We start from the raw sequence: 21,117 nt of genomic DNA, 5'->3' as shown, positions 1-21,117 counted from the left end.
AGAGAATCTTCAAGGGGCAAAACATACAGATACAGCCAGGTACTAAACAGCCTTCCAAATCATGAAAAGATTTTGACATAAGAATGATGAGGGGACACTGAAGAGTTTTCATCAGAGAAGTGATTTGATAAAATCTGAGTTTTTGTATTCTGAGGGGGAGGTAATTAGATTTCTTCACTGATTTCCACTTGAAGGAGGTACTGGGGATTGATCCCAGGACCTCTTGGGTGCTGAGCATGCCTCTACCATTTGAGCTATACCCTTCCCCCAATAAAATCTGAGTTTTTGAAAAATCACTCGGACTAGTGGGTAAATGTTGGATTGGATAGGAAAACGATGAGACACAGAAAGAACTATTAGGAAGTTGCTACATTAAACCAGATGAGAGATACAGGGGTCCCGGGAAATAATCACAGCCTGAACTATGGTGGGGGACACAGGGATGGGGAAAAGTGAGTTGATTCAAGAAACATCTAGGAATTAGAACAAAATGTGAGAATTGATTGGACTTGTTGATAAAGAGACAGAAGAGTCAAGAGTGACTTCAAAGCGTGGCTTTTGCGAACTGGGTAGATAGCAGTGTCATGATTGGGACAGGAAAACAAAGTGGAGGTGGGGCGGGGTGTGGATCACAATGGCAAGTTGTGACCTAGGCATGCTGGGTTTGCTCTGCTGGTGAGACACCACGTGGGCATGTCAAGAGGGCTGACAGAGATTCAGGTCTGATGTTCAAAAGAAAAGTCTGAGCTGAACATAGAGATTCAGGCACTGTCAGAATATGGATTATAATTGTAGCCACAGAAGTGAGTCCATGACTCAGGTTCCTTACAGACCCCATGGAGCGTGCGCTAGACTAACTGTCCGGGAGCCACCGTTATTTCCCCTTCTTTAGTTGTGTCAAAGGCTGACGATCGCATCTTGGACAGGCATTCTGACATAAAATAGTGCACATTTCTCTAACTTCCCCAATTCTTTTTATTTCAACACATCAAATCACTACATAAATGACATTTTATTGATGAGTTAACAGAATTAATTAGATCACATATATTAATTGGATTCTAATAATTTACTATGACCACAGGTGGTACAGTAGCATGCACATTTCCTACAGTTTAAGAATTCTCCAAGAGGGAAAAAAACCTTTAACCACAATTATCTATTAGCATCTCAAGCAAAGTAACTGCTATTTAAAAGACAAAAAGCTTCTTCTTAGACAGTTACATCAGGTCCAAGAGAAAAATGAATTCTTCAGTTATATATTACAGATATACATTATTAACTTCTTATTCAGTCTTATACCCAATCTAACTTCCACTGTTTCCATTCTTTTTCAGTTTCCTAAAAGTGCAGTGCAGTTCAAGATCAGTCTTTTATTTCTAGCATGGAAATAATTCCATAAAAGCTGTAATATAAATTTTATATGTAGCCATAAAATAAATCTCTCCTGTTCATAAAGTTAATGTTTGTAACTAAATGCGATAGTCATGCTGAATTGACTTAAAATTTAAAGAATCTATTCACAAGTTCAGGTATACTTATAAAAATATGATTATAATGAAACTTCTTTAATAGCCTCCAACTATTTTAACAGCTATTTTAACATCTCAATTATTTTTCATGAACATAATAGAGTTTTAAGCATCTTTGGTTGGATACTATTGAAATAAAAATGTATTTATGAAATCATTGAAAAAAAAAAGGTACTATAGCATCTATGTTCCACCCTTTATAGGTAAAATTATATTATGTATGTATTCATAAGTTATCCAAAAATACAGCTAATTATTTTGAGAAGCAGATAATTTTTGTTGAAATTGGTCCAAGCAGAACATTTTCAAAGTGGAACAAATGTAATGTTTTTAACAGTTCTTACCAGATGGGTGCCATTCTGATGTTCTATTGTTTTATGAATCATGAATGTGTCCATGGAAGATGAATTTCAGAAAAAATAACACTGCAGTAAACACATTAGAGCTATGTACCTGCGCAAAACTGCTTACAAATCACACCAAAATGTTACAAAATGCCATGAAACTATTTTCTAATCTGATTTAATTTTTAGTGAGGACAAACTCAGCTCCAGCAGAGGAAAAATATGTGTTCAAAAAGTTGTAACACTTAAGCAATGAGTTAAAGTATTGAGTTGCATGCTTCTTTATTCTGTAAATAGTAACTGTATGAAGCAGGGACAACTTGAAATGAGAAGTTAAATAATGGTTTGCATTTCTCTGAGAACTTCAGCCTTCAATTCTAAGTTGAAGAAACTTTTCATTAAATGTGCATTTGTTTTTACAAAAACAATTGGTTAATTGGGTGGTAAAAACTTCCCCCATCATTTGCCAAAATACTAATTACATAGCAAATTTCAGTTTATTTCCTTGAAGTCATTCAAATAGTTGGTAACATTTACCTGCAGCATACATAGGAAGAATAACAAAAAGCCAAAATATAATAGAGAAACGTCTGTGGCATTCTAGGGAAGTTGGTATTGGTAGCCTTTTCATCAGATGAGGGGGGAGCAGCGAATTACACGTCATCCCCAATCTCTGCCCTCATGTGATCTGGAAGTCAACTTATTTACCCACCATCTTTTAGCAATACTGACACCACCAACTCCATGTTCCTGTTTCCTTCACTCTGGGAAACAGTTAAAAGCATTTCTCTCTGCTTTTACTCATAATTCAACCTACCATCCAAGCAACTGTAAGCAAACTTTTGCTGCCTCATTGAATCTGAGTGTTTTTACCTACACTCTGCCAACCAGTTTTCCACGAGTTACACTGCAGATGCTTCCATTCAGATGCTCTTTTTCTTCCTTAAAATGGGAAATCAGGAGGCACCTGAATGCCCTCCTCAACCAGATTGACAGCTCTGGTCAGAATTCATCCATCTATTTTCACACGGCAGTTGCCCTTAAACGTTGGTAGCCTCTGTGAAAGAGTCACTGGGGCCATTGTTCTTTGTGACTTCCAGGTTCTTTTTAGCCTTGAATGTCACGGACACCTCAGAGTGAATGGCGTCCATCCTTTGCTCACAGCGGAAGGCTGAGAGGAAAGCCTTTCTGTAGTTGCTGTTCATCCAGCCATAGAGAAGAGGGTTGGCAAAGGTGGAGCACATGGCGATGATGTGGAACACGGTGAAGATAAGTTTGTACTCCTTCAGGTCCAGGACTTGGTTGTCAATGTCCACAGCAAGTTGGAAAGCATGGAGAGGCAACCAGCTGACCGCAAACACCACCACCACACACACCAGCATTTTGGTGGTTTTTTGCCTCCGCTGATGATAGTGGTCGTTGGCAGCTCCAGGGCTGACATGGTTCCTAAGTTTACTCCAGATACGAGTGTAGGAGAAAGAGATGATGCCCAGAGGTAGGACATACAGAATCAATAAGGAGGAGAGACTGTAGACAGTGCCATAGACGCTCTTGTCCTCACCAGGCCACTTCTCCGTGCAGGCCACAATCTCAAAGTCAGGAATGATCTCAATCAGTGAGTACTCCCGGAAGATGGCCAGGGGGCTTGCTAGCAAGGCACTGACACCCCAAGCCAGGCCAATAATCAAGAAGCTGATTCGCTTGGAGATCTTGCTCTCCAGGTGGTAGACGATGCAACGATGCCTGTCCAGGGCAATTACCGTCAAGGTGATGGTGGACACTTGTACCGCCAGGCCCTGGGCATAGGGCACCAAGTGGCATAGGACAGGACCCATTTTCCACTCCCCCATTAAGGTGTAGGTAAGCGTAAATGGCAGGCAGAGGGTATTCACCAGAAGATCGGCCACAGCCAGGTTGGCGATAAAAAAGTTGGTTACTGTGCGCATGCTCTTAAATTTGATCACCACGTGGATCACCAAGGAATTGCCAATCACCCCAAGCAAGATGATGGAGCAATAGGCCAATATAAGTACGATCTGTACCTCGATCAGCTTGGTGCTGTCTATGAGCTCGGGCTCAGAGTCGGGGGCCAGCTCACCTCTAGGAGTGGTGTGCCCTGGACCAGACTGCTCCACCTTCGTTTCTTCCACCGTCTGGTTCTCATCAGCCTCTGCACCTAATGGGCCCATTTTCAGCAACTAGCACAAGAATCTACAATTTAAAAAATGAACAAATGTGGAACAAGGAAAACACAAGGGTGAAAGGATTATTACAAATGGGTTGGTTTCATTTTGGTTGGGGCTCAAAGTACCTGTCCTCTGATCCCTACAACTGCACATAGTGGAACATTTCAATAAAGCGGACACCTTAATAAGTCTGTTCACGAATGTGCATAGATTAAATCAGGTCTTTGAAATATATATTATGAAGACAAAATCTTAGACCTATAGTATAGACATAATTTCGATGTGAGTGCTACCAAATGATTCAATGCATTTTAAGCGAGATGGATATTAGAAACTTAATTAAATTAATTTTATAACTGCTATAAATTCATCAAATTAATTTTAAGGTTGATAAAGAAAATTATCTTCAATATTTTGACTGTTTTAAATTCATAAATATAGCAACAAATTGCATGAAAAAGAGACATATTAAAACCCTTTGCTTGGTGCCTGGACTTTAGTAGAAAAATTTAAGATAAACTGAGCAGATTCGGTTTCGTAGCCATTTTTCCTAGTGGATGGGTTAGTGTTAGAAATAGATAGCCTGTGTAAAAATAGCTTCTTTTTTTGGGGATCTGAAATAAACTTCCTACCTGACACAGCAGAATTCTACACAGGAACCACAGGAAAATATGTCCAATCTGAATTCCGTCTCTCTCTAACCCCTAAGTACAAAAGTTTTAACACATTTCTTCCCCAATCGCTCCCCTCACCCTCAGAATGTCCCTTCTGTGTGCCCCATTCAGTCAACACTATCCCCCCTTAATTAAGCCACATAAAGCTAAGAAGCAGGTAACCATGCTAGGCATTTTCATCTCCTTTAGTTCTCACATTTAAGAGAACCCTCAGGCTGGTCTCTTGCATATTTCTCCCAATGGTCCTTTTATTTCTATCACATTTATTCTGGCTGCCTTGATTTTTTACCATAATTACTCTAATAGTCATCTAACCTTCTTCTCCCACTTGCTTGCTTGCTTTCTTTCTTTCTTTCTTTCTTTCTTTCTTTCTTTCTTTTTCTTTCTTTCTTTCTTTCCTTCCTTCCTTCCTTCCTTCCTTCCTTCCTTCCTTCTTTTCCTTCTTTCTTTCCACCTTTCATTTGTTCATTCATTCTCTTAACGATCATTCATTCAATACAATTGAGCATCTACTAAATGCCCAGGGTGGCTTCACCTTCATGATATACTTATACTTATTCAAACATGCATTCGGCAAGTATTAGAAACTTACGTCAGCAGCTGGGACTCATGCTGGAGGAACAGGCAACAGGATAGTGCCCTTACTCCAAGGCTCTTACATTCACTGGACAGCGCCTACTCTGACATTAAAATAGTCTTTCTGAAATTCAAATGTGATCACATCATTTCCCTCAATGTCTGAAAGTTGCTTAAAACAATATAACATATCAGTTTCTGATATAAAGTTCCCTTTTCAAGTCTATAAAAATATCTGGAGCCTAACATCATCATGGCAGTACTTTTTGAATATACTCATAATGACAAAAGCTTCCATCATTAATTCAGAACCTCTTTCAAATGAACTGGTTTTTCATGAATCAGAATCACATCTACCTACATTGGTAGGTGAGTTATTTGTATTCAGCCCACAGACAACGTCTGGCTGGGCTTGTGTGCCCAACTCCATTCCTCCCCCTGCTCTTAGTGGGCAGATTCTTACAGACCACATGTTTAGGCTCCCAAATCATTGGGATGCTGGCTGGGTTTGGCCAGTGGGAGGCATTGGCAGGTAATTAGAATGCAGGAGGGAGGGAGAAGCCAGAAGCCACTGTACTCTTCTCCCTCCATCTCTCTCCAGGCATGCCTTAGCTGCCCATCTATGGCAGGTTCCCACAGATCTGTCACGATTTTGTTTCCAGAGGAGGTCCCTGGTCCCTGTCACATCACTTTCTCTATGTCCCTGTAGCTGGAGGTAGTAAAGACTTGTTGCTTTTGTTAATCCCCGGGTGGCCTCAACATCCCCTGCTTGGTTACCATCACTTGTATAACCAGGTTTCTGCATTCAATTCATTCTCTTTTCCCTTCTTGAATGGTTTCTGTTTTGCATGATGTGCTGATCCCATACATATATGCTTTCATTAATTTGCTCTCCCACTGAAGGTACTACACCCACAAGTTGGTAACACTGACATTCAGAAGAAAAGCCCACCTCCACTGTATGATATTCAAACCCTTTGCTGAGCTCATCCCCTCTGGCTTCATCTCTCCTGACATCTCAGCATATATCCTGTGATTCTGTCATACGGAACTACTCCCGATTCCAGCAACACGTTGGCCTTTCTCACGCTTCTCTGCCTTCCCTGTTCTGAACTGAGAAGCCTGTCGGTTATCCCAACAACCTGTGCTCACTTCTAATGCAGCAAGTAGCACCTACCACATCACGACTGTTTTCCTTCAACCCCCTCCCCACAGCAATCTCTTTCAGGACAGAGACTGGATCGTTTCCATCCATTGTTTAAATCTTAGCAAATATGAAGCTAAAGGAAAGCACAATTTTTCTGAATAATTGAGCTCAGCAAAGTACAAAGTGACAATTTTGATCCTTTCCTTTCCTGAAGATAATTGCCTATATAGGATCCTTGCTCTGATAGGACATCCCTGAGCTTGCTTTCTTGTTCTTAATCACGTAACCATTTCTGCAAGAAGAGTTGTTTCAAGATCCCTCTCAAGTCAGTCCCTGATTAGAACACTAAAAATTATTGGTCAGTATACACCATAAGGAAACTTTCTATCTCAAAGGCTTATCACACACACACACACACACACACACACACACCCTAATAGTTGCTTCTTACGAGATGGAGATTCCCATGTACTCCGTGACCTCATGCATTTGCCTTACTAATCAATTCTAGTTCTTTCTGCGTAAATTTCAAACAGAATGTTCCAAGGAGTCCAGGCCCTCTTTTGCCTTTGCCTCCATTCTTTAGTGATTACAGAAAATGGACACTAACCATTCAAATCTTGGAGGACCCTTCCATTTCCCTTAGACTGAGAAAGAGACTTTACAGAGCACCGTTAGTCAATCCGACAAGTCATTAACAGAACCAACAAGACTCCAGGAGGTCTGAGTTTGAGGTTTGCACCAAACTAAATTGAGAGTAAGCCTGAGGGAGAAGGTTATGAGGAGTGTATTTGACTTATTAACTTATTTTACTTTTTCTTTTCAATTCTATTTTCTTTATTCCTTTCTTTGAAACTTCTCTACAGGAACGATTATGGATCTACAGGCTATTAGCATGTGAGTTCTAATAGCTACTCTCAAGCAAGGACTGGCTTTCAGCCAGTTTCAGAGCATTACCCAGAGAATGTATCATTTTATGACTGCACTTCTGGAAAAATGGAAGAAGAAAAGAGAGTACATAGAGGGAGTCCCCAGATTAGGAACTCAAAAGCACAAAAATTAAAAGAGAAGTAGAAAGAGGGAAAACTCCTTTCTTTGAAATGTGGTGAAAATGAGGCATTCACATTGTTCAAGACATTTAAGGAGAACTGTAAATGGTACAGTTTTCTTGAACAAGTAAATCTTTAGAGATTCTGCTATAGAACTATTTCTTTGTAGAGTAAGAAAATGGCTTCAGGGTTTTGCTTTTGTTTTGCTTTGTTTTGTTTTCCCAGAGATTCAAAGAACTTCAGATTGAGTGGGAAACCAGTTTATGCTTTGACTCCATATTTAAATTTGTGGGGCTTTTTGCAACAGTATTCTTATTGTCACAGGTTGGCCTTAGTAAAATTGAACATCTTATCAATCACAGAATCTTCCAGGAATTTTTCTCAGGGGAAAAAAAATCCCAGAAAGTATGCCATATGCCCTAAACGTGTTTATCCTCAAGGAAGGGGGTGTGGCCATCCAAGAATGCTCCATGCAAGACATGACTGCCTGACAAGCATAAAGTTGAAAATATTCACCAAGGGGACTGAGAATGTTTCTCCTGGATATTTGAGCCTCTGACCTTTCAAAACAGTACCGCGCATTTCACATCATTCAGTTTAAATGATGTATCCCTAATATCAAAAGCCTTACAGCTTTTCCTTTCGCCTCTCTTTTTTTTTTTTTTTGTCCACCACATGCTCTACCAGAGGGTGAGCCCTTCTGGTGAACCAGAGAACGCTTAAACAAATGGGTCCGCTGTTGAACAGCTTTGGAGAATCCAGTATGACCTACTGCCTGAGCCTGAACAGGTGTTTGACTTGTAAGGAAGAGTCAGCAACAGTAATAACCTGTTGTTCTGTTAAGATACTAACCTCTCTGTAAGAAGTTTCAAGGAAATATCAAGAATCTTCAGTCGGTAAGGAAAATTCTAGCGAAAGTAGAAAGTAAGGATGGTATCACCCCCCAGTGCCCATCTTCGACATAAATGAGAAAAAAAAAAAAAAAAAAAAACCCCTCACGAGGACCTCCCCCATCCCCTCTTCAAGGGACCCGAAAGCTTCTTTGGGGCTTTGCCTGGTCCCCAGAAGGTGAATTACACTTACTGACCCGGCCCTCGCGTTTCTGCTGAGACGTGGAAGCCAGATGTGTGCCGCGCGCGGGTCACTCTGATGATTACCTAGCCGCCGGCTCGGAGAGGGCACTGGAAGGTCCCCACAGGCCGACCTAGTGCCTTCGGCTCGGCAGCGGGTGCAGGGCAGCCAGCGCGCGCGGGAGAGCAGGAGAGCGCGGCGTCCTCCCGGCGGTCGGAACGGCGGGGAGGCTGGTGCCGCTGGGATCCGCCGCCCACCTCCGCCGCCAAGCGCGCGGACACCGCACCGCCCCGCGCGGCGCGCCCGGGGGTGGGAGCGGGGAGAGATGGGAGGCTCCGGAGGAGTGGAGGCGAACCTCCCTCGAAAAGGAAAACAAATAAACAAACAAAGAACAGGTGCAGGGAGTGGGGGGCAAGGGCCCCGCAGCAGAGAGCGGGCGGGGAAGTTTCCGTGCGAGGGCGCGGGGGACAGCGTCCAGGTCTCCGCCCGGAGAGCCTGGAACGCGGGCAGCGGGACCCCGCCCAGCGCCGCCTCGCGGGTCCGCACGGTCACCTGCTATTGCTTCTCCCCCTGATGTCCACTGGCCACCTCCAAGTTTGATACTCTGGGCGTTCCCAGCACTCTTACCTCCTCTCCCCTCCACCAACCCCTCCCTTTGCTCTCGGCTCCTCAGTTCCGCGAGAGATGGTCCAACGAGCCTGCGAGGACAGCCTGCCCCCCCCACCCCACCCCAGGCTCGGGCCGAGCTAGCACATCAGCCCAAGAGAGGCCAGGGCGAGGGTGAAGGCCGCCAGGCAGACAGTCCCAGCTGCGAGCGACGGGGCTGCTGTTCCCAGTGCGAGTGCTGCGGACCTGAGGACACCTTGAGCTGGCACGAGGCGGGCCTGGGAAGCAGAAGCCCCGCGATTTGGCGGGGCTGGGAAACCCCAGAACTCCAGCCAGGAGCTGCTGCTTTTTTGTTTGCAAAAGCAAAGATGGGGAGCTGGACCGGCGCACAACCACGGAGAAGCGCCCCACACGATTGCCCGCGGAGGACCAACCCTCGGCCAGGGAGTGCGGGGCGCTGGTGAAACTCTAACTAGGCGGTTGTCGCGCTCCAATGAGAAGGTAAAGCGACTTCGGATCCTTGTTGCCCACCATCAGCAATTTCCTGAACAGGTGTCTGTTGACAGTTTACAAGTTACGTATTGCGCAGGTTCAAAAGCCAGCAGCCCCATATGGTGTGCTCCCACTGGGGCAAAAGCTAGAATAGGAAAAGGAAAACAACGGGTCACCAAAAGAAAACAAAACACACACTCACAAAACAAAAACCAAAACAAATTATCTTTTTCTCCAGTTAGCTGACTTCCCAATCCTTCGCTCTTTGGTCCTGACCCAAACCACTCTTGCCACGATGCGCGCGTGCCTCCGGAATCCTTTCGCCTGTCTCCTCCTAGCGATGCCCTCTCCTAATGCCTGGAGCCCGCCAGGCTGAGTTAGTGCATCAGAGGAAAACAGGACTGTGGAGTCAGTCAAAAAAGCTGCGAGGTCTGTTTCCTCGGTATTCCTCCCAGAAACTCTTATTTCAGAGCCATTCAGTCTCTCTTTCCCTTCTTCATTTTCAGAGGGGGCAGCAGAGCCTACCAAGCTGGGAAAACAAAAGCCTGAAACTGGAAACCAAAGCTTTTCCTCAAATGTCATGTGCTAGAGCTTAGCACACATTACTTTCTTCTATGCATCAGTCTCTTCATTTCTGTAATGAGGATGTTCACGCTGCTTCACTTGAAATTTCTCTGAAACACAAAAAAAGACTAAGCTACTCAAAAAATACTCTCCAAAACATTAAGTCGTCTTCTCAAAAGCATTGAGTTTTCAACCAATGGGGACTTGTCCACACCTAACAGTATTGCATATGTAAGGCAACTTTACTTGGTCTAATTTGAAGTTGATCTGGTTAATGTAGAATTAAACCCACAAGAGCACATAGACATCACTGATAAACAAAGCAGCTTGGGTTCTTCAACTGCCAAGAAATAAAAAGTGCACAGAACTAGAAATATTCAAGATGTTCTTCACAGTTTCACTTAAAATATCTCTGTACATTTTTTACCTTGGAGAAATATTCATTGTTTACACATGTATTTTCTGCAGCAGGTTCCATGATTCTTAATATATTTCCCCCAGCGAAGAATGAATTATGTGCCAAAGAGTTGTAGCTTTAGGAGAGTAGGAGTGGTTTAAAACAATCACAAAAACAAATATACAGGAAAACAAATGAGTGTTGTCTTTTAGAGTAATTGCTTTGGAGGATTCAACTGATTTCACTGATATTGACTGCATAGAACAAATTTGCTTCTTGTTAGAACTGTCTTTTTTGAAAATTTATGTTTTGATTTTTATTTTTAATATTTTTCCATTAACACCCCCCCCTTAAGGGAGGCACTGAGGATTGAACCCAAGACCTCGTGCACATGCTCTACCACTGAGCTATGACCCCCACCCTCAGAACGGTCTTTCAAAAGCATCTTAACAGGCATATACAAATATTTGTCTCACTCCCTTCTATACATGTATACATAGATCCACAGACATCTAGTCAGCAATCCTGATAAGATTGCATGACGTCTTTGATTAATGTCTTCCAGTAAAGGATGGAATTGCATGAGAAACTGATCAAAGAACTTAAAGTTGCTTTATTGTGTGCCATATTATCAAGGATAGTTTTGACAATTAACTCATGCCTTTTTTTGTGCATTAAAGTCTAACTGATATCTTTTAATGTGTATATCCTGCATAGTATAGCAACAGTGAACCATTCTGATAAATGCCAATAACCCTATCAAGACACTGATAGAATGTTGCAAAAGTGTTGGTGAAATATTCATTAATACAAATTGAGACAGAGTGGGATTGTTAACTGCCTGGTTTCTCTTGTATCAAATCATTTAGTTCCTCAGGCAATTTCTCATCTAACCAGATGTGCTGATTGCCCCTCAAATAGGGAGCAGACTCAAACTCAGTTGCCTCCATGGCTGGGCCCAATGGCATAAATTTGCCAGCAGGCTAGGGTGTAGGAGTAGTAGAGAGTGGTGGGGGCTATGACAACTCAAAAGACACAAAAACACATGCTTCTTTGGAAGGAAGAGGCTGCTTCCTGGATTCCACTAAGCTGCCTTGCAAAAATCTAGATCCAGTATTGTCAGACCAGATATTTTAAAAGAAGCAAAATTTGTATTATTAGAAATCTTCCAAATTTTAAATGAAAGAAATTAATCTTTAAAAAGTCAAACCTACAGGATGCCCAGATCTATGCAGACCAAAATTGATAAGGAGATATAGATACAAGATAGACAGATAGATAGATATCTGAAGACTGGCCCATGGGCTTCCAATATTGTAGCCTCTGATATTAGTATGTGATGTTTGACAAACTTTCTCAAATATCCAAAACATGACTCTACTACCATTTTCCCTACCCCAGAGGCCATTCCTCAGTGCACATAAATATAAAAGGAATACAGCCAATGCTTAATTGCTAAATAAGTAATTTTCTTTTCCTGGTTGAATAGATGTTTTCAATAAGTCTCTGAAGCAGACATGGTGAATAACTGAACAATTTAGTATTTTAGATAGTGAGAATGAGGAATTTCAGAGAACAGCTTGAGAGGCTATGGAGAAAAGGGAACCCTCCTACACTGCTGGTAGGAATGCAGTTTGGTGCAGCCACTGTGGAAAACAGTATGGAGATTCCTCAAAAGACTAGGAATAGACTTACCATATGACCCAGGAATCCCGCTCCTGGGCATATATCCAAAAGGAACCATACTTCAGAAAGACACTGGCACCCCGATGTTCATAACAGCACTATTTACAATAGCAAGGACATGGAAACAGCCTAAATGTCCATTGACAGATGAATGGATAAAGAACATGTGGTATATTTACAATGGAATACTATTAAGCCATTAAAAATGACAACATAGCGCCATTTGCAGCAACATGGATGCTCCTGGAGAATGTCATTCTAAGTGAAGTAAGCCAGAAAGAGAAAGAAAAATACCATACGAGATCACTCATATGTGGAATCTAAAAAAAAAAATTCATAGACATAGAATACAAACTTGTGGTTGCCAAGAGGGAGGGGGGTGGGAAAGGACAGATTGGGAGTTTGAAATTTGCAGATACTGACAGGCATATGTAGAATAGATAAACAAGATTATACTGTATAGCACAGGGAGATATATGCAAGATCTTATGGTAGCTCACAGAGAAAACAATGTGACGATGAACATATATATGTTCATGTATAACTAAAAAATTGTGCTCTATGCTGGAAATTGACACAACCTTGTAAAATTACTATAACTCAAAAAAAAATTTTTTTAAATTAGATAATATCAGGAGAGAAGAGCATTTATGATGCATATTTTTAGATAAAGTAAATCATAATCTGGATTTCATTCAGTCTAAATTTATTATGACAGCAAGAAAGCATCCCTCAAGGTGCAAATAATTTCATGGCTATTTTGATTATAAAAGTAATTTATAACCATTGTAAAAAGAACAAAGAAAGAACTACACATCATCTGAAACAACTCTGTGGAATGATGGAAATGTTCTATATCTGCACTGCCCAATAAAGTAGCCACTGGCCACACATGGCTACTGACCCCTAGAAATGTGGCTTTTGCAACTGCAATTGAATTTTTTAATTTAATTTTTTAACAAGCACTAGAAAGAACAAATATGCTTTGATTCCTGAGGGAAAGTCCTCTTGGTTTCACTCTGCCAGAAAGTAGGTTTTTGTTTGTTTGTTTATTTGTTTACCTTAGTGTCAGGATTTCCTGAGAAATTATTTAATAACCTTCAGATCATACCAGCCTGACTTAGATCACAGACAGAACAAAGCAGTGTAGTGCAGCTGGAACGTGGAAGCTGATTCCAGAAGGAGAAAGAAGTAAGCTCATAAATCAGGGCACCAGCCTGAAGAAGGGAGGAAGAACACAAGACCAAAAGAGAAGGGGCAGCAATCCCATGCTGGGGGAGCCTCTAAACCCTAAGAAAATTCAGTGAAATTTATTAACTTTTATTAAATATTGTACCTAACTTCTCAGATTTAAAAAAATAACACACACAAAGCCTAGTAACAAGTCCCTAGGTAGGAGAAATATTAATAATCAAATTAGCCTAACAGAGTGTTTGGTATATTTGAAACTGACTCTGTCTTGCTTTATTTAAATGTTCAATAAGTTTAGTTATTATTTATTCTTAGGCTTATTAAGTCCTCTTTATAGAAATTCTTTTTTAAAGTTTCAATAACATTCTCCTATAGGAAAAATTATGGAGACTGACTATCCTAATGGACATTTGCTTATACGATTAGTTCTCCATTGGTTGTGGATATATTTCTGATTGGATCTGTGTCCAACTTTCCTTTCAGGCAGGAAAGGCACAATGGGAGTTAAGTTAATATCCGAATAGATAAGATGGAGGTTGTACCAAGTAGACACAGAAGAAGAGACCAGCTTATGTAAAGGGAACTGCAAGTGTTATAACTTTCAAATTAAGTCTATCTTTGAAAGAATGAACCAGTCTGATCACACTTGTTTTGATGGAAAGGTAATCTTGTTCCACTGCCTTCTACCTCATTAACAAACTTAGTTCATTGGGAACAAGCGAACCAGTACATGTGTGAATGGGCAAGAATGGTCACCACACAGTGGGTTTCACAAAGCTGACAGCCTGGATTCTCTTACAGTCCTTGTGTGCAGCGTGTTATGTAGACAGGTGCCTCATTGAAGAAAAGCAGCTAGTCATTCAGAGTGAAATGTATGCTAAATCCTAAACAGGGCACAAATATCATTTGCTATGATTTGTCTTTCTGTGGGTTGGGGGTTTTTATTTTTGTTTTGAATTTTTAATTACATATTCAAAATAATTAAGCCGCATTGTAAGTAACACATGCAACATTTCGTTGAAGGTTGTATCTTTCAGTGATCATCCAAATGGATATTGAAACTGGTGAAAGACCATATCTAGAAGGATACTTAAATGCAAATGATTCACAGTTCAAATTTTAACGTAGAACAAAGGAAGGGACTTTTTTTTATGTGGAATTCAGAATTTAATCAATGCAAATTTTCATTGGATTATCTGAAACATGCACAGGAGGCCCTTGGCTAAAGAGGAAACATGCACCCTTTTGGAAATACCAATTTTATTTAATATGTGTTTATCCTTGTAGCATATAGAGACATAATTTGATATGTATTTTTTGAATCATACACTCAAGACAAATTTAATTTTAAATTTTTCAGAAAAAAGTGCAAGTAAAATCCAAGCTCTCTCTCGTACCCAATTACTATTGGTATATCTTGAGAGATGAAAAGTTAAAGATTTATATATAATTTTCACTTGTCACTTTGGAGATGGTGAAATGGCTTATTCAAAGTAAACATTTGAAAACATGAAATGAATAATGCAATTAAGATTAAATTCAAGACTCACAATTCTTTGTTGTAAAAAAGAATGATATAAAATCCATGTAAACATTTTATTAATCACAACTCCAACCAACAAATCTTTAACGAATGTCCAATTTGTTAGAGAAACTGCCAGACAGTGTCCATACAGGATGAATGACAAGAGGACCTGCCACTGGCTGTCTCTAGTCCACTAAGAGTATGCAGACTTCTAAATAAAGAAGTACCAGAAACAGATTGAGATTCACTGGTAGACTCTGAAAGAATAGACCTGGGGACACAAGGAAGAAATGCTCAGATTTTTTACGAGCGTTGTGTGTTGGGGAGAATCGGGGAAGTGTTTGTGGAGGAAGTTACTCAACTCAGTGTAAACCTACATGGGTGCCTTCTTGGCTTCACCCAGTACTGAGATGGATGCCACGCTCTGTGGGAAATAGCCTTCTCCATCGCATTAACTTGGGGTGTGTGATACTCAGGCAATGTAGAACCTATTGGGGAAGAACAATCATTTACACATGTCAAAGTAAAAAATATTATTCTCAAGCAAAATATACAGTGAGTCTGTCACAGATTTATTTAACTGACTGATAGGGGCACGGGCACAATGGCAAAACTGGTTCCCTTTCTTCCCATCATAACCTATAATGAAAACTTCAGAGGTAATTTGTATTGAGGCGTCAGTAGCCTACAACGGGAAGAACATCAGCAAAAAGCGAGGCCGAGAGATGGATGCTCTGACTACGGGATGCTATGCATCAGCCAGTATATAAAAGGGTTGTACTTCTGCTTTTACTTCTATTTGGGAATTTTAGCAGCAGAATCACCTAAACTTCTGAAAACCATATTCTCATGCATGGGTGATATATTCAGGATCTTTTGTTGAATTCTTGGAAATAATTAACCAAGATGCTCAATTTAATCATTTATCGTCTAGACTACACTTGAATAAAAATCTCATTTGCTCAGATTGATTCTACATTTTTTTATCATCAGTGAATTATTCTCTCAACATTAATAACCAAGAGCAAATATTATAGAACTTAATCTTCTAGCAATCCTGTTCTCTGGCATCTTTTTGATCTCTTCTATTTGGTGGCAATATGAAAAATAGCTATAAAAAGGCTTTTATAAGGGTTCGTTCATCTTGCTCTTGGTTTGTTAGCACATTGAAATCTGATACAGAAATTGTTTTGTTTGGAGATGCCAATTACTTCATGAAGTTTACCTGTCATGCAGAAAGCACACAGAAAACGTAAATACTGCTTTCTGCTAAGTGAATTACGTGTTGTAATCTAGGTATGATATATATAAGATTATATTTAGATAAGCATAATGGAGAAAATATCAGTGTGGAATACAATTACATAAACTAGGGCTATTTTTGTCAAACTGCGGTGCTAAGGTTCTAAGGTCCCCTTCATCAGAATCACCTGAGGTCCCTCATAAGCACGCAAATTCCAGCACTCTACCCCAGACACTGCAGCCAAAGAATCTCTTGGGGTAAGAGATGCATTCTGCAATTAGCAAGCTCTCCAGGTGATGTGATTTTTTATCTCCTTTTGACAAGCACTAATCTAGGGGGTCATGCATTCCTATGTCAATAAATAAAGAGGCTAATAAATAAATAAACCAGAGTGACAGAGACAGAATTTTATCTGAATGATTCAGACATTTTCTGTTCTTCAGAAATTGCTGGGCACTTTTTCATTTCCCATTGTTCATACAAATGTAATGTTATAATACATTGTGTTTCCATAGATACAACTATGTGTAGATATAAAATTATCCAGTGTAAATTCCTGGGGACATATCTTCTTGCTTATTTAACTTTCTAGTTAGGAGTCAGAGGCTCAATCCTTTAGGGAAATAGTTCCTCGCCATGCTAAGCAGGTCAAATTTACCTGTCAGAGAGCTCTTAACCGCTTGGTCTCTTCAGCATTTGTGACACTTTGAATTGTCATTTCTAAGTGATTATTTTACTATCTGATGAACACCTATCTTCCCAACTAGACCTTGAGACCCTGAGGGCAGCACTGAGTCTGATTCAGCCACCACTGTGTCATCTGCGTCTTGCACAGTGCCTCCGACACACACACAGATGTCACTAAATGTACCTTGTACCTTTGTATGTAGAGGGGAGGTATAAAAAGGTAGTCTTCCAGGTAAGCTGCCTGTTAAACAACTAACTTACAGTTACACGAATAATTTAAAACTACCTTCTCCATCTCTCCTTCCTACTCCTTGCTGCATCACTTCCTTGCCCAGTTAAATGCCACTTCTCTTAGAAAGAATTATGAGCAGTTCTCTCCCTCCTTCTTCACCTCCACCTCTAAGTACACCTTGTCTTTCTCCACTGCTAAGAGACATATGTATTCCTAAACTACTGAGAAAGTAGGTATCCCTGAACTTCTAAGAAAATTTCATATCCCTCTGACTCAGGGGTGCAAAAACTTTCATTCCTCCTTGGATTCCATTCTTCAGGCAGGTTCTTGTTTCCAAAATTAATCCCTGCTTGGCCTTGCCTAAATGATCACTCACACATCTAGCAGAGAGGCAGCCTAGTGGGTAGGTGTGAGAGGGCTGAGCTGAACCTACCTGGATTCAAATTCTTGTTATGCCGCTTATTAACCATCCAGTTTTGGGCAAATTGCTTGGGCAAGTTCTCTGGGCCTCATACTGTATCTCATCTGGAAAAAAAGAGTTAATAATAATCTATAAAGCTGTCACAGAGATTAGATGGGGCAATGCACACAGAGTGTCTAGAACTCCAGAGTGCTACGCCAGCTCAGAGGAGGCTCTCAGCAAATGTTAACGATTACTGTTAAATAGGCATCTTGCCTTCTCCCCCTTCATGTCAGGTCTCAGTTAAATACCTTTGCCTGCCCCTATAAGCTCTTCTTATTACATCTTTACTCTCAAACACCACATTTCTCAAATACTACTTTTTCCTTACTTCCTACTTTCTTCTTATCTACTGAAAACAGACACTAATGCCTACGCAGATATTATAGCTGATTGGAAAGCTACAATTGGTTATTATCCATGTCAGGCAAACACTGAGCCAAATTCTTTTCTTTCCCTTCTAAAACTTCAACGATTTCTTCTCTCATGTCCAGAGGTTAGGTCTAGAAAAGACTAGTTGTCCCGGTCCTAGTTGTCTTACTTGGCACTAACTTTAATCCTAAGAGTTACGTCCCTCTTGGGGTCTTGCATATCTCCTAATAACCTTTACCAGATTACTGGTCACTCACTGGTGGGCATCTGGAAGCAATAATACAGTATAAAACTTGAAAGCAATAATGAAAATCAACCATATTATTCTATATATAAAATATTGAATTAGGAAAAACACATATGTTAAGAATAAGGGCAATAACATGATAGTGCGTATAGCACTTTATGAACTACTAGGGCTGAACACATATTTTTTAAAATTAATTCTATGTTTCACTGAACAACAATCTTGTGGCATGAATTTGCTCTATGTGTATGATGGATGCCTAATCTTCAACAATCCTGCTGTAAACAAAGATTGATGAAATTGGGTCTAGGCCATGCAAAAGTCCACAATCTACTGCTCAAGAGACAAATTACAAAAATTAATTATGTCACAAGGTGATAAGTCTCATAATAGTTACATGATTCATAGAAGAGGCAAATTTGTATTTGTATTTTGTAGATGAATAGTTTACAGTTTGATGGAAACTGGGATGGAGAACAAAAATTTAAGCAGTTGAAAACAATAGAAGCAAATGCATGGAGATAGGAGTCTACAAGAAGGACCGGCTGTGTATTGTTCAGGACGCATTTTGTGGGGTGACCAGGAGAATACATGGGGAGATACAGAGCAGGGTGTTGTACTCTCTGCTAGTTAGCTGAAGTTTATTTTATTAGTAATGTGTTGTCATTGAGAGGTTTAAAACACAAAAAGCGTGGTCATTTGTGAGTTTTAGTAAGAATATTCTGTCAATAATGTATAAGTTTTGGGGGGAGGGAGGGATGTGACCTAGAGCAGTGATTCACAATCCAGATAGAGTGTAATAAAAGAGTTACACAGAGAATTAAACTCCACATACTTCTGGTTAACATCCCAAACTTAAAGAATCACATAGGACTGGAAGTTGAGAAGCTACATTTTTTAAAAACCCACTTACTCGTTATATATTGCTAGATAAGAAGTTATCACAAACTTTGCAGATAAAACAACAAACATTCATTATCTCAGAGTTTCTGTGGGTCAAGAATTGGAACATTATTGAGTCTCTCACGAAGCTATAATCATGGTGTTGGCCAGGATTGGGGTTTCATCTGAGGCCTGACTGGGGAAGGATCCACTTTTAAGCTCAGATTGCTGTTAGCAGAATTCAGTTCCTTGTGAGTAGTGGCACTGAGAGCCCAGCTCCTTGCTAGATGGTTCCTGGAAGTTTCCCTCTCTTTCTTGTTATATGGGCCTCTCTACACAGAGGTTTACATCATCAAAGCTAAAAAGGGAGATAGTCTGCTAGCAAGAGGGGAGTTACGATCTTATGTAACATAATTATGGAAGAATCCTCCCATCGCCTTTGCCTTCTTCTACCAGTTAGAAGCAATTCACATGATACCCACACTCAAGGGTAGGGCATCACACAAGGGTTTGAATACTAGGAGGCAGAAAAAATTAAGGACCATTTTAGAGTGTGCCCACCACACATTTTAAATGATTCTGACACTCACTGAAATCACTGACCTATGGACTTTGGGGTACATACACACAAAGCAAGGTTGAAGACTAGAGGACAGATCTCTTTGAAAAAAACTCAAAGATCAGGTGATTATTGTATGAGAAAGGTGGCATTTTTAAAAACGGAAGTGTAGTCAGTTACAACGTGTCAAGTTCTGGTGTACAGCATAATGTTTCAGCTACACACTCACATACATATATTCATTTTCATATTCTTTACCATTATAGGTTACTACAGTATACTGAATATAGCTCCCTGTGCCATACAGAAGTGACTTGTTTTTTATCTAATAATTTGACCATTTGATGTTTCTACCAAGATGACGGGGATCTAGTCTCTGTTGCGTGATAAATGACAGTGAATTCATTTTATTATTACTTTATAATTATTTATCTGTTTGCACACACAACTCAATTAAGGAGTCATTTGGTGCCCACTAAAATGGAGAACATGTCTTTGAGGCCTGGAGTAGTGTTTTTTGTCTTTGTGTGCTCACTTTACCCACAGCTAAGACTGTGGAACTGAAACTTTACGTTGTTTGCCTGCGTGTCTGTAATTAAGAAAAGCCTTCATCTTTTGAATGAGTGTAAAACATTTCCTACTTCCGTTAGGTACTAATTAGATTTTGAAGTTCCTCTAATTAAAGGAGCTCTGTTGTAATTGGTTTATAGAGAATAATAAGACTAATTTAAATCTCATACTCCCCCATGTTTGTAGATAAAGAAGCTGAACTTTTCATATTATCACATGCTAGACTTTTAAAGAAAAATTCCCCTTTCACGGATAGCTAAGAAATATTTTTATATAAGAATCCAAGTTTATGCAATCAAGGTAAATCCTGAGATAAATCAACTTACTTCAATAAGTCTGATTTAAAAACACAGCTACATAGCTTTTCCCTGATGTGGTTACCAGTTTTGTGTTTGTTTTGATACTAATTGATATTAGTTCGTCTGAACGCCCTAGATTTCTTATACTGCTTTACTGACCAAATAAGCTAACGAAACGTTTATGATTATGGAGAACGTAAAACCGTGTTAATCTAAATTAAATTACCTCTGACAAATTGTTTTATATGAGCAGTAATCATGTTTTCTAGTGTGTCAGCTTAAAACATGATATCCAAGATCCTTAGTTAACTTTACAACCTTGGTCTAATATTAAATCTAGTTAATAAATAATGTTTGGATCCCTGGATAAGTTTTTTTAAGTAAGAAAGAATACTGACACCTTGGTCATAAGGCATGGTCTTTAGTGTATGTCACTTTGATCCTTAGCTTAGAGTGGCTGTACTTTTGGGTCTTGTTAATGAATGGTAACTGTTATTGTCACTTGCAGAGGGGTGAAGTGATGTGT

At 40.1% G+C, this 21,117-nt stretch overlaps 1 protein-coding gene across 2 annotated transcripts; it reads right to left on the bottom strand.

The window, feature by feature from the left end:
* Positions 1-547: 547 nt before the first annotated feature.
* On the bottom strand, positions 548-9,229 carry NPY2R (neuropeptide Y receptor Y2). 2 transcript variants are annotated; one of them, XM_006190815.3, is made up of 2 exons: positions 8,596-9,229; positions 548-4,087 (listed from the first exon to the last, which is right to left on the bottom strand). In XM_006190815.3, exon 2 carries the CDS (start codon positions 4,063-4,065, stop codon positions 2,917-2,919), a length of 1,149 nt encoding a protein of 382 aa, XP_006190877.1. In that variant the 5' UTR covers positions 4,066-4,087; positions 8,596-9,229; the 3' UTR covers positions 548-2,916. The 2 variants fall into 2 exon arrangements, with proteins under 2 accessions (XP_006190877.1, XP_032321320.1); XM_032465429.1 differs by lacking the exon at positions 8,596-9,229 and adding an exon at positions 5,329-5,489.
* Between the last annotated feature and the right edge of the window lie 11,888 nt (positions 9,230-21,117).

The sequence above is a fragment of the Camelus ferus genome, chromosome 2 (assembly GCF_009834535.1).
Source record: "Camelus ferus isolate YT-003-E chromosome 2, BCGSAC_Cfer_1.0, whole genome shotgun sequence".
NCBI lineage: Eukaryota > Metazoa > Chordata > Mammalia > Artiodactyla > Camelidae > Camelus > Camelus ferus.
Note: the sequence above shows the minus strand (reverse complement) of the source record. Positions and strands in the feature narration are given on the sequence as shown.